General features: G+C 30.7%; 2 protein-coding genes and 1 long non-coding RNA gene across 19 annotated transcripts; 1 reads left to right on the forward strand and 2 right to left on the reverse strand.

The window, feature by feature from the left end:
* Positions 1–245: 245 nt before the first annotated feature.
* LOC123263038 (retinal homeobox protein Rx-B) lies at positions 246–3,366 on the reverse strand. Of its 4 annotated transcripts, none has more exons than XM_044725560.1 (6): positions 3,210–3,366; positions 2,679–2,947; positions 2,568–2,572; positions 1,503–1,982; positions 1,337–1,415; positions 246–1,248 (listed from the first exon to the last, which is right to left on the reverse strand). In XM_044725560.1, exons 4-6 carry the CDS (start codon positions 1,945–1,947, stop codon positions 366–368), a joined length of 1,407 nt encoding a protein of 468 aa, XP_044581495.1. In that variant the 5' UTR covers positions 1,948–1,982; positions 2,568–2,572; positions 2,679–2,947; positions 3,210–3,366; the 3' UTR covers positions 246–365. The 4 variants fall into 4 exon arrangements, with proteins under 4 accessions (XP_044581495.1, XP_044581494.1, XP_044581496.1 ...); XM_044725559.1 differs by having other exon boundaries at positions 2,425–2,572; XM_044725561.1 differs by lacking the exon at positions 2,568–2,572.
* A 5,318-nt stretch (positions 3,367–8,684) lies between these two features.
* On the reverse strand, positions 8,685–12,316 carry LOC123263177 (probable serine/threonine-protein kinase dyrk1). 12 transcript variants are annotated; one of them, XM_044725727.1, is made up of 4 exons: positions 12,009–12,316; positions 11,934–11,947; positions 9,225–11,391; positions 8,697–9,179 (listed from the first exon to the last, which is right to left on the reverse strand). In XM_044725727.1, the coding sequence occupies exons 3-4, from the start codon at positions 10,417–10,419 to the stop codon at positions 8,947–8,949; spliced, it is 1,428 nt and encodes a 475-aa protein (XP_044581662.1). In that variant the 5' UTR covers positions 10,420–11,391; positions 11,934–11,947; positions 12,009–12,316; the 3' UTR covers positions 8,697–8,946. The 12 variants fall into 12 exon arrangements, with proteins under 12 accessions (XP_044581668.1, XP_044581667.1, XP_044581662.1 ...); XM_044725728.1 differs by having other exon boundaries at positions 8,699–9,161; XM_044725733.1 differs by lacking the exons at positions 11,934–11,947; positions 12,009–12,316 and adding an exon at positions 11,528–11,615 and having other exon boundaries at positions 8,685–9,161; positions 11,220–11,391.
* Positions 12,317–13,177: 861 nt separating this feature from the next.
* LOC123263179 lies at positions 13,178–14,674 on the forward strand. 3 transcript variants are annotated; one of them, XR_006509116.1, is made up of 5 exons: positions 13,178–13,371; positions 13,594–13,635; positions 13,711–13,891; positions 14,369–14,549; positions 14,638–14,674. It is a non-coding gene; the product is annotated as an uncharacterized LOC123263179 (long non-coding RNA). The 3 variants fall into 3 exon arrangements; XR_006509115.1 differs by having other exon boundaries at positions 13,755–13,891; XR_006509114.1 differs by lacking the exon at positions 13,711–13,891 and having other exon boundaries at positions 13,179–13,371.
* Positions 14,675–16,530: the final 1,856 nt, after the last annotated feature.

Consider the following 16,530-nt stretch of genomic DNA (forward strand, 5'->3'; position numbering starts at 1 on the left):
GAATTATTTTTTCGGTTACCGAAAAATTCTCACTAGATAAGGTCAACCCTTTCCTTTTATCCTTTCTTTCCCCAACTCACAAAAATTTTCTTGAATGTCAAATTTAGCTTGAATTATTGTAAGTTTTCACCTGAGGATGCTATGAGATCTCATACCGAAACGTTGTGGTTGAAAAATTAATAAAAAAGTTAAATAACGTCTACACATTGGATCGGGTATTTTGGCTAAAAATAACTAACTATCTGTTTAATAATAATAATAAGGACGTAAAAATTTTATATTTACGTTAGTGTAACAGTGATTACAGAATAGAGTGTTTTACTGGGATGATGGGTTATATCTAACTCGGAACCTGAGGGTCCGAGTTAATTCAAAAAAGACGGAAGTTGCACATAACTTTGTTGTCCGGTAGGTTCACTTTTAACAAGGACTTCATCTTTAATAGCTTGACGAGTAGAAGGTGGTGATGATGATATACCGTATCCTGGTTTTTGATGAGAAGATTCTTGAGATTGTTGATGATGATGATGAGACGTATAATCTGATTGATCATGATGATATTTGTCAGTTGGACTGAGACCAGCTACGTATTCAAGTTGTTTGTTTTGTTGATGCTCATCTTCTGACATAGAATTAACATTTCCGCTTGAACCAAGATGATTTGAGTGTTGAGGCGAGTGTGCTGATACCATACTTTGGTAATCAGCTCGCATTAGAGCTGGTGGCGGGCTATTATTAGTTGCAGTCATATAATCTTGATGAACACGCATTGTGTTATTTGAAGGTGCAGAAAAAAGTGATGTGTCGTGTTGTGGTAGCATTGTCGCGTAAGAATATGCAGATCCATTATTACTTGGGCCTGCGAAGGAACTTGAATATGGTGAATTTGAAGGACTCAGAAGATTAAGATGAGGCGCGAGGTCATAAGCTGGAGAATAAGCCCAGGCATCTGGTGGTGTTGCTGTTGCAACATTTGTGCTTGAGGTGAAAGGATTGAGGCTATTATTTAATGAAGAAAATGATCCTGTTAACCCAGGACTTGCTGAACCGGCGGTCATATACCCTGCAGTTTTGCGAGGTGGCTCTCTCTTACGCCATTTGGCTCGACGGTTTTGGAACCATACTTGAACTCGTGATTCCGAAAGAGCTAGCTTAAGTGCCAGCTCTTCTCTTGCAAATACATCCGGATAAGGAGCACGTTCAAATGCCCGCTCTAATTCTTCTAATTGATACGCAGTAAAAGTTGTTCTATAAAAAAAAAAAAGTTTTTTTTTAGTTTTATGATTCAGTGTGTTGTTCAAAAAAATCTAACGGATTATACTGAATTTAAATATACCTTGTTTTCTTTTTTTTAATTCCATTGTTGTCAGCTTTCTTTTTTGAATCTTTCTTAGGAGGTTGAGAATCGCTTGTAACTAAAAGTAATTTTGACGTCAATTTCGATGAAAAAAAAAAAAAAAAATTTATAATATAATTCATTGAAGCAATTCGTATTTTCTCACCATGTGCTATTGAATTAATTGAATCATCGGACTTCCGCTTAAGTGTATTGTTTAAATGAAGATTTTGTTGCAGAGCTATAGAACTAGACGTTGGTGAAGCGGTAGTTGATGTGGTAACATCTGGAGTTTGTGTTGAAGGTGAATAAATTCCAGTGAGTTCAAGATCCTTGAGCTCTTTTTGTTGTTGTTGCTGCTGTTGTTGTTGCGGTTGTTGCTGTTGCTGCGATTGTTGTTGCTGTATTGATTGAAGATGATGAGGGTTCTGATGATGAGAAGGTGAGCCGTCGGATGAGTCAAGTTTGTGTAAATGACCACCTGGTGGTATAAGATCTGCAGTATGAGGTGTTCCATGTAATCCTAACATCACTTGAATACTATGCACTCCAGAACCAGTGCGGCCACCAAAATCAGAAAATAGTTGGTCGTCAAAAGGGGCACCGTCCATAATCTTGCTAAATAATTTGTTATTCTCAGTTCAATCTATTAATTGGAACAAAAATGAAACGAAGTGCTGTTGAAAGGTTCAACTCTTGATTCACAGATAATCCAAACAAATCAACTCTTGAGTATAATCAACCAGATTCATATAAGTAAAAGCTCACTTAATTTATATGTAATATAAATGCGTAATTTATGCTTTATAGAAATAAAAACAATTATTTATTTAATACCGTCATGCAAAAATATAAAAATACTTAATTACGATTATTCGGTAAATTCGTTTTAGGTCAACGCGGTAATAAAATCTCAACCAATTGCGATCAATTATTGTTAGTTATGATCAATTTCGATTAATTTTAAGCAGTGTTAACGAAATGAACTAGATATGATAGACCTTGGTAAACGACTGATGAGCTTGTCAAGCTTACAGCACGGTCAGTCGTCCGAACTGAGAGAACTGAGCTAATGATACTACACTCACACACATTTATATTTAAAGGATGGTTTGTGGCACCGCCCACGATGTCGAATGAATGATTGGCCAATGAGAATAGCTTGTAAAGATGAGTCCAAAGCACGAAAGGCTAGCGATATCAAAAGATATACGGGTATGATACTGCCTACCATTGCTGGGAACAAACAAGAGAGATTTCTTCTTAGCCCTATACTTGCTTTTCTTTTATTGTGAATTATTATTTTGTGGTTTTTCGGCTTGGTAGCATTGACAATACTTACTTTTAAAATTATTTCTCGAACCCCAATTTACGAAATAAATTATTGTATCAGAATATCATTAAAGAGGTGTGCATTTGTTTTATAGAATCGTGATTTCTTGTAAATAATAAGCTCTAATAATTATGATAAAGACCATCTAGTGTGGACGACGGACAGCCTGCTACTGATGTCGAGTACTGGAGTGAAGACTGCCTCAATGAAAGCAAGTAATCGTCAGGAATTGCCTCGAATTGGTTCAATCAAACTACCCCCATTCTCTTCATATTTATCTATGGATGGATGTATATATTAATTTGATAACTGTTAATTAAGCTATAAGAGTTATCCATTTCAAAAGCATATATATTAAATGACAGTAAGTTTTATCAAAAAGGCCATTGAGAATTAGTATAAATCCCATAAAACTTAACAATTAATCGCATTGTAGGAGTATACCAAGAAGAAAAAATCAGGTTGATCGATTCTTTTTTATATCTCTGTAGTTCTATACGATACATACGGGAAGAGAATACAATAAGTTAGCGACTTAACTGGCATAAATGGCTTTAACTCGATGTGATTTTACTGGTGAACCACTAAACTGAACGAATACGAACTAAACTGAACTCAACTAAGCTAATCATATCACATTACTGGTTGTTATTAGCCGAGGCACGATATAAGTGAAGGTTCGGTGATGCCAGACTGCAGTACCGGGTGGGTCGCGTCTTGCACTGACCCTCGCTCTATCTCTCTTACTCTTATTTTTTATCGATTTTTCATCGATTTTATGCAATTTGCTATTGTCTGTCTTGTTTCTTCACTCAGTTTACAGCATAAAATTCATCCAAAGTGTTACATTTTTCAATCAAATACTCGATTTATATTTACTACATACAAATTTTATAGTTAATATGCAAAATTTTAATTTTAGTGCTTAAGTGCATAGTTGTAGAGTGGAATAACAACTTCAGTGATCAAATTTCATTTGAGTGTACTTTTTTCTCGCTGAAATATTTAATATTTATTAAAATTCTATTAATTTGAACTTTCTTATCGTTTTAATCAATTCAAGTTTAAATATAAAAGTTATAAAAACAACTCTGTTTGATACAAAAATCATATGTGCATTCAAAGCAATTATGCTTATGAGATGAAATAGCAACACACAAGTATCTCCCACTTAGAAATAGAGTAAGAGGAGGAGTATACCTGACTCCACCTCTTATTATTACATGGATCTATTGGTGCCGTGTGCTCGTTATATTTATTTCTCATTGGTTATCAATCGTTTTTATTGTATTTTATTGTAAAAAATAAATTATAAAAATATTTTATCACAATCAACGATGTTTATTATTTCTGTTTTGTCGTCATTATCTAATAGTGTTTAATAAATACAATAACGTTATTAGTATTTTAAAGTTGATCTAAGAACATTATTTAATTAAAATAAATTCTTGTTAAGAATATATTAAAAGTATACAATTACGATAAATATTTCATTTCAAAAGTACACAAAAATAAAAATAAAGTTTTTAAGCTGTCGTTAGTTAAGAAAAGCATGAATAGTCATCTTCATGTGTATAGTTTAACCGGACTTGTCAACTAATTCAGCGAGTTAAACTTAATTGATCTCAATTGCTTCAATTGAACATAATTGTACGACAGTAAGGGGGAAGCTTTACTGAAACTAAAATCATTTGTACAACCTTTATATAACTCACCAAAGCTACTTTATAAAATAATCTCTATATATACTTTTTATGTTTCAATATGCATTTCCTTTTGTTTTTTTTTTTCTTTTTTAATAATTTTATAACTGAGTTTTCGGTTGTTATCAATGAATTTTATGAGCGATGTGAATCTGAAAATGGAATTTTACGATAAAGTAAAAGAATGTATAATAAATCAACAATCAATTTAATGGGAGGAAAAAAAGTATTAGAGTATATCCCACGCAAGTGTCACTGTAATTCTATGAGTATACACATAATGCGTGAGAACGCCCGCACTATTTACAGTGCCACCATCATCGTTCATATAATTTAATTTCTCACGATACGACATTTTTGATCTAGTCGAATTTTTGAAATGAAAGTAAAAAGAAAAAATATCCCGCATCACTTACATGCATCTCTGACTTTACCGTCATGTGTTGATAGTCAGATGTTAAAATTTTGGTACTCTGCGGGCGGTCAGTTCATGTCCTAACTTTTATGTATCTATATATTGAAGCAATAAACCCGTAGCTAAATTAATACCGCGGATTGTTATGCACCCCTATCTTACTGCTTTACTTTCTACGTTAGGATTTTTCTACAAAAAAAAAAAGTTTTGTGGGGTAAATTATGTTTGAAAGTAGTATATTATCTGCGGTAATTGTTTGGCGTCACCATTCCTTTTTTAGTAGATTTCACATATAGAAATCTAACTATCGCATTGGTCCTCATGACGGAAATTTTGAAAAATTTATCTATATTCCGACTAACTTGACGAGCTGAGTCAGAAAATAAATATGGTTCAAAAGTTTATATGGGTCATTCCACCAAAGAAGTACATTTTTACGGGGCGACCCTCGCGGATTATGTTTAAAATTTGTGGAGGTATTCTTTATAATAAGAAAAAAATTCCCTACACAGTAGAAAATTTTTCGTCATTGTGTAAAGTGTAAAAATTTTTGTGTAGAATATTACAAACTCCAGTGTGTAGAGTTTCACATTCTCATGTGTTGATTTAACACACTAAAATGTTGAATTAACATTGGTTTGTGTAAAAACAGTCAGTAACACAAATATTTGTGTTAAATTTGACGAAAATTTTTTTACTGTGTACAAGTTTCAGCCCTTAATATTCAGCGGTTCTGGAGCTATGATTTTTTGAAATTTTGAAGAAAAATTTTTTTTAACTTTTTTATTAATTTTTCTGATGAGAAAAACTTTCTTATTAAAATCCACGATAAATCTTATCTTATGGGAAAAATTCTCAGCTTTTTAATAAAAATATCCATTTTATCATAAACACATCATAAGACCCTTTAAAATCCAATGAAAGGTACATCCAATTTGACTTTTTTTTCTGAAAGATCAGAGTTTTTTACACGAAATATATGGTTTTCACGATGTGCATATTTTTTGTTCAATCACAATTAAATTAAACGTTATATCCGCTAAGTGTTATACGATTATTCGGGATAGTAAAATAATTATCTGTTAAATATTTAAAATTTCAAACTGCTCGCTAAAACATTGAGTTTATACGATGCAGATGGCGCTCACAACTACGATTCCATTTTCTTATTTAGGATGTAATTTTCCAAAATTTGCGAGAAATACTGATTGGATTATGGAAACTCAACCAATTTATAAATTGAATAAATCGGTTTGTAATAATCCAAGGGAATCGTGCTTCTTCAGAAGTTGTAATAGATGTTCAAACAATGAAGAAATCATTAATTACTTTGATGCATCGTTTAAAGAATCTGATGTAAATGAAATCGAATTTAAAATGTGGACATCAACCGATCGATGTACCATTTGTAAACGTTATTTCAGATTCCGATGACTTTATTGATACCTTAGCGACGCAACTTGAGAAACTTTTAAAACATGATGTTATAGTGAAAATACGAAGTCGGTTTTTTTCTAATGCGAAATTAAATTTGAAGAGTGGCGAATTTGCGGTAGTTTTTGACTTTGCAGAAAACTATGCGTTTATTGTGCAGGAAGCTGCCCAAAGCTATCATTGAAATAATGACCAAGCTACTATATTTCCAATGGTGGTTTACTACAACGAAAATGATACTATTAAGCATTTTAGCTTAGTTGGTATCTCAGATTGCCTTAAACATGACACAGTTTTGATTTATTTATTTCAAGAACAATTGATTTCTTTTTTAAGAGAAAAATTTGCTGTTATTAAAAGGATTTTTTATTTCTCAGATGGAGCACCTCATCAAGTTAAAAATAAAAAAATGCCATTCGGCCTCACCCGAAATGGAAGGTAGATTTCATTTGATATATGTTATGTACATCAAATCAACGAAAATTTTATGAGCTTTCACATGAATTTTTCGAAAATTAGCTATCTTATTTCAATCGAAAGTTATTCATCAATGAAGCCACAAAAAACGTGATTTTCACTATTTTGTCAATTTTGAAATGCTACTAATTCGAACCTAATTTATTGATTTTGTCTATCTTAGGACTCATGCGAGTTAATTGTCTAAGGAAATTATGTACCAAATTTCATTAGGATCTGTTGACAATTTTTGATAGAATAATATTCATAAGTTAGATGTATTACACATTGCCTGAAAATGGTTCAATAGACCTCTTAACTTGAATAAAATAACTAATAATGGACAAAAAGTCAATGTTATATACGTTAAACTAAAGGCAATTTTATGAGCTATCTAATGAATTTTTCAAAAATTAGCTATCTCTTTTCAATCAAAAGTTAAACATCAATAAAGTAACCGAAAACCTGATTTTCACTATTTTGAAAATTTTAAATAGCCGCCATTTCTAAACTAATTGACCGATTTTGCTCATTTTCGAACTCATTCAAGGTAATTACCCGAAGAATACGTGTACATAGTTTCATCAATATCGGTCGAAAACTTTTGCAGATATCCTGATGACAAGGTCGGTTATATTACATATATTGTGACATGGGAAAAATTCCCCATGTCAAAAGACTAGTTTGGCTATTTGTTTTATTTTAATTTTCTTTATCATTATTAATTATTTTGGCTCAGCTGAAGGAATGCGGAGATTCGACGCGACTGTGTCGCCCCAAGCGGCCTCCTGATCAGAGTGTGAAGCTCGAGGTAAGGCTTATACCCGAAACCGCGCTGAATTTGAAAAGTATGCATGAATGAGTGTGACTATTGTAGAGATTATGTGAGATTAAGAGCGAAATATACCCTGATAGCCACAGCTTACTCTACAACCACTTAGAGTGCAGTGATTTCAGTAAAGTTATGCATCAACTTGACGAAAAGCGCTGCTGTCCTAAAATTACCTATAATATACGTTCAAAATACACAGTAAATTATTATAAATCTACGGCCGTCATCTGAAAGCAAATCATTGGTAAGTCTTGCTCTGCAACATATTGTAGTAAATTTGTTAACAATTTTCTACAGAAAATTATGATATACTTAACTACAATCGTTGTGAAGAAAACTCATGACAATATATTATATATAAATTTCATTTCGAAATTGGTTTTAAGTTATCCAAGAAATTAAGTGGCAAATTATTATTGAATGGTTGTTTTATTGAGTTGCTTTAAAAAAAAAGTAAACTTAAGCTTAAACTTTCGTAGGATTGTATTTTGTAATAAATATTGTTTGGGAGAAAAAAATATATGTAATAAAGCTTTGCGAAAATGCCGTCATCAGAATTATTTGAAAATTCAAATTGATGAATAGGGTGAGGATTAGACCAGCGTTGAAAATTTAAGTTTTGATAAAAAACATTCCTATAAAACATAGGCAGGTATATTGTATAATAAAAAACAATTTTTTGATCAAAATTAACTGTATTCTTTATTATTGAGTAAACTTATTCATTATTTTTGTTATACTTTGACTATATAATTATGTTGAAGTAAAAGAGTTAACTTATATCCAAATATAATGAAATAAATATAATCATTGAATATTAGGATACTAATTTTAATAACAAACCAAGAATTTATTTAAAGGTCTTTGACTTATTAACTAAATATTTTTAAATAAAAATATACTTTTATTTAACATAATCGACCGAGTTTATAAGACATTGGAACTTTTGAAACATGATAAAACAATGAAATACAAATATTTTTTAAGAATTATATTTTATATTATAATTAACAATTACAAGTATTGAAAATTTTTCAATTTATTTTTAACACTAACATAAAATGTATATACAAATTAAGAATCGAAGTTTTACAATTATTAGTACAATTTATACAAAATTAAATAATTAAAACAAAACTAACAAATTTTTTAATCTGCTTATCATAACCAATGTATACTATTTATTTAAGAAATCAGTGAATATCACAAACTTGCAAGTAATTTTCAGTATGTAATAAAGATAGATTATATGTTAAACGTAAAAAAATTATATTTCTTAATTATTTGTTACGCAAAGTAGAAAATAAACAAATTAACAATTTTATACTTTTATCAGAAGTTTTAGCTATATTTACTGAGTATTAACTTATAGAAACTATTAATTTTTATGGCTTCATTGTTTTAAAGAGAATATTTTGTTTTAAAAAAGGGTATATACTACATGACTACAGCAACATAGGCATTATTTAATTGTTCATCATTTGAATTGATATCTAAGAACGGTTTATTGATCCACAATGGCATCCGATAACATTTACTTTGAACTTCATCATAAGTTATGATTACAGCTTTAGAATCGTTAAGGGATGTGCACAAAAATACTCCAAAATCTGTTGAAGGTCGATTAGAAACTGAATAAAGTGGTTGTAAATCTGTAAAAAAGTAAATAGCTAAAAAATATTGATTGTTATAGTATATTATATTTTTTATAATACCAATTTGGCCACTGTGAGTTATAATTGTGTTGTCTGTGTTTTGAAGAGAAAGAAAAAAAGATGGAGTTTGTAAATTTTCATATTGCATTGAAAAATTTTCAATTGCTCCCGGAATAGGACCGCAATTATGAGAGTTACGAGCTTTAAAATGTTTATAATTATTTTCTTTGGTGTCAGTAAATTGAAACTCTTCTTGAATTCTTCTAAAAATTTGTTGAAGTGGTTTATTTGGTTTTCGGACAAAATCACGAAACTTAGGCATTTGGTTCTCATACGGAAAAGCTGATATAGAATCTAAAGGACCATATAATTTGTAATCTGAAACAAGATGTAAAACACCGTGTGCATTGTAGGTAAGAAACTGTAAGCCGTGAATATCTTCTGCCTGAAGAACAAAGTTTTTTAAAGCTTCATCGGCAAAATCTACATGTTCGGGAGATGATGAACAATTCAATAATACCCGCATTGATGAATGTAGTAATAAGAAGTGATCGTATTGATCATTACTTATAACTCCGCGGAACACGACTATGAATGTATACAATAACAGTTGTCTAAATTCGGTGGCTTTAAAGTTACTGAATTGATCCAATTCTCGGGGGATTCGAGCAAATTCATGAGGACAATATAATTGAAGGGTTGTAAATCGATTTGACAAAATTTTTTTTTTGAAATTTTCTAATTTCTTTGGTTTACAGGACCCGAATACTAAGGACTCCATTAATTTTTTCACTACACCTAGACACACTAAGTGCATATAGTCAAACGGAACTTGCTGTACTAGATCTAATGAAAGATCATGAATCGCTGACTTTCCTTTATTGTGATCCACATCTGTCAGTAATCTATATTCTTTATCCGTTCTTAATTCATAATTTATACCCGGAAATCGTTTTGACCTAATGTGCGTGACTCCTTTTATATGACATTTTGAGCATGGATATTCCGAGTTGTGACCGTAATGATTTAAAATGTATGAACGAGCTGGAGCATCCGCAATAAAACACCTTAGTTTAATAGGAATTATATTATTTTTGTAATTTATACCCCCCTTTCTTTTAATTGAAGTTATTTCATTGACAAAATCTAAAAACAAATCGGATGCAGAATTTGGTTTGTGTTTACCTATATAAATCCCGGCAAGCTCTGGTTTTTCGTACTTTAAATTAATTACGCGAAATTGAATAGGCCACATTTATGTTTCTTTATTCAATTCTGCTCCATCCGTACTAAAATCAATAAGCAATTCAGAAGGAATTGATTCTATTGATACGCGATTCAATATTGATTTTAACATTACTTCTAACCCTAGATGCATATATTCTCCCGGACTAACAGGTTTTATATCTATTTTATCTCGCGGAGTCTTTAATAATGATCGACAGTCTTTAGGTAGAAATTTTAATAGCGGATAATTCCGTAAAACATTTAATATTGCATTAGCTTGGACTTGATTAATTTTGTGATTAACTATACATTTTGATAAATTTAATTTTAAATGTTCTTCCTGTAATAAAGTTTCCGAAGGTTTATTATAAGTTTTTATAGATTCATCTATTGTTTTATTAATAATTTGTGAAGTTTCATTAGTTTCAGAACTGTAATTATTGTCATTTTGTTTAAAATTAATATTACTATTATCACAAAAATTTGGAACAGAATTGTTCTCTACTTCATTAAAAGTAGCGACTGACATTAAATTATTAATATCATTATTTTCTAATGGAGAGTTTAATGCAAAATCAAAAACATCAGATATTGAGTTATCTGTTATTTGTGATACAAACGAACAGCTATCATCAGCTGTAACATTTTCAGGTATTTGGTTATTTGAGATTAGTGAATTTAATATATTATTTTGTTGAATACTTTCAATAGCGTCAATACTGGCAGTTTCATCATTATTTAGGTTATCACTGCAATTTGAAATTAAATTTGATTGACTGTCATTTAAACTATCTGAACAAGCTGTATTTGGATTAGAGGCACTATTACTTGAATTCAAATTTCTATGATGAAGAAGTAATTTACGATCCAATGAGTCGAAGTGTAGTTTCCTGAGTTTACGTTTCCGTTCGCTAGATAAGTCTTCCCAAGATTTCCGAGATCCCAGACGATAGTCTGTATAAGATTTTACTGGATCCATTTTCTGGTGACAATTTTTATCCTGAAAGTTATACGAAATGAGAATTGCAAGTAATGAAGAAAATTTGATTAATAAATATCACTGAAGCCCTTGTTCCAATGAATAAATAAATATAAGGAAATACAAAATTAAAATAGTAACAAATTACAAAAACTACCGAAAAAAGAATATTATAACCAACTTGCGGAATAGTCATCACATTAAATATTTTTATTTTGTTTTTTAATTTTGACAAGGCATAATGTACAGCTTATAAATAATCTTACATTCTTTCTGCTAAATTTTAAATTGTTGAAATAACTTTAATTACAAATTATCCCTTTTGCACTATAAGAAAAATATTTTTTTTACTGTATCAAAAAATTTTGTATCGTACCGGAAAATTTCATGAAAATTTTATAATTTAGTTCCGTATTAAGTAGTTGAATCAATTGTTTGCATTTTTTTGTTATGAAAATAAATAATTTCTTGATTAAATTACACGTAAATGTGAATTAAAAATTTCGTTATACGTTATATTATTGTTATGAATTAAATAATCAATAAATACGTGTTATATTTACCCAGCGCACATAACCTATAAAAATAATAGTAATAATTAAATTACAGTGTCTATAATATTCATAAAAAAATTTTACCTGATAATAAATATTGCAGCTTAATTATTTTTTAGAGTATGGAGGTACCATAAAAAATTTGTCAAACTATAAACTGTTTATAAGTTAAGTTTAAATGAAATAAATTTAAACCGATCACATGTACGACGCAACTAGGAAACAGACAAAAAGAAATAAAAATAGCTGAGTCAAATAGTTCTAGCACCCCGTAAACGAGCAGTTTTCCCCACACCTCTAGTTTTATGGTTATTCTCACTCACTTTCTTGACGCCATGTTTGTACACGATTTGTTGATAGAGACGTGTTGCACGGTTACAACCGAATCATTATTTCAAGTAGTACACTAAATGTTTTAAATAATTAATATTATTCGTTAACAAAAATAAGTGCCGATAACTTAATTTTTGTGTGATTTTTTATTATCATGTCGAACATGAATAAGGTTAGTAATTCTTACTACATAATTGTTGAATATTACATACACATCGTACATATGCACATTCTATCTTTACAAAAACCGCATTTATGAATGTCATTGTATTTTTATTACAAAAGGTTTGCATGCATTTGTAAAGCTAATATCAAATGTCTATTATTATTGAGTGCTTTAATTTTTTTATAATATGTTTGATTACAACAGCTACTAAATTTATAATTATTATCATGACTTACATAACCATAAAAATAACCATATCAATAATAACATTGATAATGATGATTATTATAATTGTCCTTATTTTAATAAAACAAGTACCAAATGTCTACAATTTTTATTTATGATTATTGTAATATATTTACAATAACAAAAATATGGTGTTCCTCTGTTTCATCATGTAGTTTGAGAAATTGTTACATCTGTGTAGATCTGTGATTGAGAAATTCATCAAAAATAAGTCGCATATTTAACTTGAAAAAAAATCTGATTTTCAACGTTTACTTACCTGCAATGAATTTTTTAATAAATAAAATATTAATTATAATAGTATAGTAATAAAATCAATTATAATTATAATAAATTGATTTTTTTAATACCAGAGTCAATTGTCACGTCCAGTTACTCCGGACATAAGTCATGAAGCAGCTAAGAAAATGGGTCTATTGCCTGAGCGATCTCCTCGCCATTCAATAGCGAAAAAACCTCATAACAAGGTATTTATTATCTATTATTGTAATGAAATAATATGATTATTTTCCGATTATTTATATTTTAGGAGAATGAATCACCAAAAAAGGCGCGGGAGGTAAATATTACACCCGTTAAGAAAATCATACCGATGCCTTCACAAACAAAACAAGTGATTTTGCAATCCAAAGAAGGCCCACAAATTCTAGGAATGCTATAAGGGATTCATCAGATTTTACAATCCTTAGATTCAAAAGTGACGTAAGTATTTGTTGAAAACATTAAAAGTCGTAATGTTGTATATCATGCATGTAACTTTTTCCGATATTCAAGCTCACAGGTTTTGGAACTAGCCGTATATGCCAGTTCAATGTACATTTTTTGCAGCAAAAAATAATTATTCATCTGATTTTTTATATTGATAGAAGTAATATATGTTTAGAATGTGTCTACTGATAAATTCGTTTTGTTTAAAAATTTCAGAGCGCAGAACCAAAAAATCGATGATAATGTTCAACGTTTAAAGTAAGTCTTAGATTGATATGAATAAAAAATTTTTATCCAGTAATTAAATTAATGAAAAATTAAAATTTCTGCCAGTAATTTTAAAATTCAACACTGGGGCCTTACATTTTTTTCTGCAGAGATTTGGAACAAACGGTGAAGACATTTCAGTTGACTGCTCCCAGTACGGTATTTCAGAAGCCTGCTTTCATCCCTTTTAAAAACTTCAAAGAACTAAAAAAATATGATGTGTTCGGAGGAGGAACGAGAAAAATTGGTTAATGATTAATGAAATTACCTTGGTTAAAAATACTGATTGAAAAGTATCGAGAAACGATAAAATTAAAATTATTCTAGTGAGACCGGTTGTCAATACTTTCCAATGAGTATTTATGATCCGGAGAATTTCATAAATGCAAAATTGTGAAAAAAAAAGTAAAAAGTCGATTTACTAATAAGACCCATATAATTTATGACATTTTCGTATTGAGTATTCGAAATGTTTAAATGTTTAAACAATATTTTTAAATTTTCAAGTTAAAAATGAGCAATAATGAAATTTTTATGATCTTGAATCATTAAAATACCAAATAAATTGTGTATTCAATCAGTAATTGTTAATAATTCGACCCAAAAAACTGAACAAGAAAGTATTATTATTTGCATGAGAATTAGTGATGAAAGAAATAGTTACGATTACTTTATTTATTTATTTTATATTTGTAGTTTATCTTGATATTATTTATTTTCGCAGAGAAAATGGTTGGATTCATTCAACAGAAGAACCAATGTTACCGAGAATGTAAGGGAGATTCTGCGAGGTAACCGGCTGATGACAGATGACCTTCTGACCGATGTAGTATGGGAAGGCCAGAATGGCAGAAAAAGTTCTAAAAAACAAATATTCCGTTTACGAATAACGTACGATTTACGACGTTGGTATCCGTACCCATTAATTATTAAAATTTTTAATTTCTTTGTCCTTCAAGGAATATTAACTTGCTTTTAATTTTCTCTTTTTAGACGCTCTTCAAAATATGTATCCGGAGATGACAGATGAAGAATATAAGTTGGCCACTCAGAAAGCATTGAAGGCCGCGTACTCCAGAGTTGATCAACGAAAAAGAAAGACTGTGAATGGTGAAAATAACGCTAAAAAAAAAAAGATTAAGTGACGCTGAATTTTTCCAAAATGCATGGGCTCCGGGAAGTGATAACGAGGAGGAAGAGGAGGAGGAGGAAGTAAGGAATGAAGACGGCAAGAATGAGGACAAAGGGAATGAAGATGAAAATGGAGGCGGAGGACAAAGTTCATAACAATAAAGAGGAAGAGTCACTTAAAATATATTTATATTGTTATAGTATATTATTGTCATGTTGTTTTATGTATAAAATTATTTTATAATAATATTTAATAAAAATTTATATTTTGAAAATTATTTTAAATTGTTTTGGTGTATAATTTTTTAATGTATGCAGCGCCACCTAGTGATATTTTTGTAATACCGATAACAATAGAGATCTCTTTGTCCTACTAAACATACACCTTATACAGGTAAGTTATCCACTGTTAAAAACAAACTCCCAATTTTCACAAACTACCATATCTATAGATCTTACCGCTGGTTGTCGCCAACTTAAAGGAAAGTTAAAGGTAATCCTTGCTCAGCAACTCATACAATCAAAATGCTTTCAGAATGCGGCCGTAGATTACCTATAAGTTAACGAATAACTTACGGTCAAATTGCGGTTAAGGTGGCTATCAGGGTAAGTTTAAGCGATGGGTAAGGCTTATAATCCCGAAGAGCAAAATCCCGAACGAAACTCTTATCGACATAGGATATTAGTACGTAAGTTTCTATAAAAATCAATAGATGGCGATATATGTATGCTAAATAGCAAAGAAAAAAAATTGAACGGAGTGAAACTCGCACGCATAAATGATTATGATAGCAAGAAAGTATGAAGCTCGGGTATTCAAAGGGCATCCCCAAGTCAATAATTACAACCTCTTCAGGAAAATTAAGGGGAAATAGGCACATAATAAGTCAAAATGTTAATCTGTGTTATTGACGTCGTCGAGAGGAACGGAATTATGGACCCATCAGGCCCATAATTATATACCATAGAAAAATTTTAATTTTTAGTAAAAAAAATACTCAGGATACGACAAAGTGATTTAGTGCATGCTTACAAAATTTCGGAGCTCTAGGAGCTTTAGAAGCAGCGTCTTTAAGGCTTGGCGCGTTTTTTGAAAAACGGTCAAGCTTAAAAATGATGTAAAACCTATTCAAGCCTTATCTTTGACTCTCAGTGGGGTTTGCAGCTGATTTAGCGCAAGCCTACAAATTTTTAGAGTTCTGGGAGTTTGAAAGGCAGCGCGTTTACGGTACGCCCGTTTTTTGAAAAACGGGCAAGCTTAAAAATTAAATAAAACCTAATCAGGCGTCCTATTTGACTCTTAGTGGAATCTGCAGCTGATTTAGTGCAAGCCTACGAATTTTTAGAGTTCTGGGAGCTAAGAGTTAGCGCGTCAACGGACTGACGCGTTTTGTAAAAGATGGGCCAGCCTAAAATTTTAGTAAAACCTATTCAAGTCTCAAATTACTTGCTTAGTGGAGTCTGTAGCAGATTCAGTGCAAGCCTATCAATTTTTGAAATTCTGAGAGCTTTTAAAGCAGCGCGTCTAAGTCCTGGTGCGTTTCTTAAAAAACGGGTGAGCATTCCGACTTCCCGCTCGCGTCGATTTTCTATTATGACTTTTATCATATTATTAAGGGCCAGTTTTTCAATCCGAGATAAAATTTTATCCGATGCTAATATATATCTGTATATTTCATGTATATAGCTAGGTATATAGATATACTGGCAATAATAATTTAATCCTGGATAAAATTTTATCTGGGATTGAAAAAC

The sequence above is a fragment of the Cotesia glomerata genome, linkage group LG4 (assembly GCF_020080835.1).
Source record: "Cotesia glomerata isolate CgM1 linkage group LG4, MPM_Cglom_v2.3, whole genome shotgun sequence".
Classification (NCBI taxonomy): domain Eukaryota; kingdom Metazoa; phylum Arthropoda; class Insecta; order Hymenoptera; family Braconidae; genus Cotesia; species Cotesia glomerata.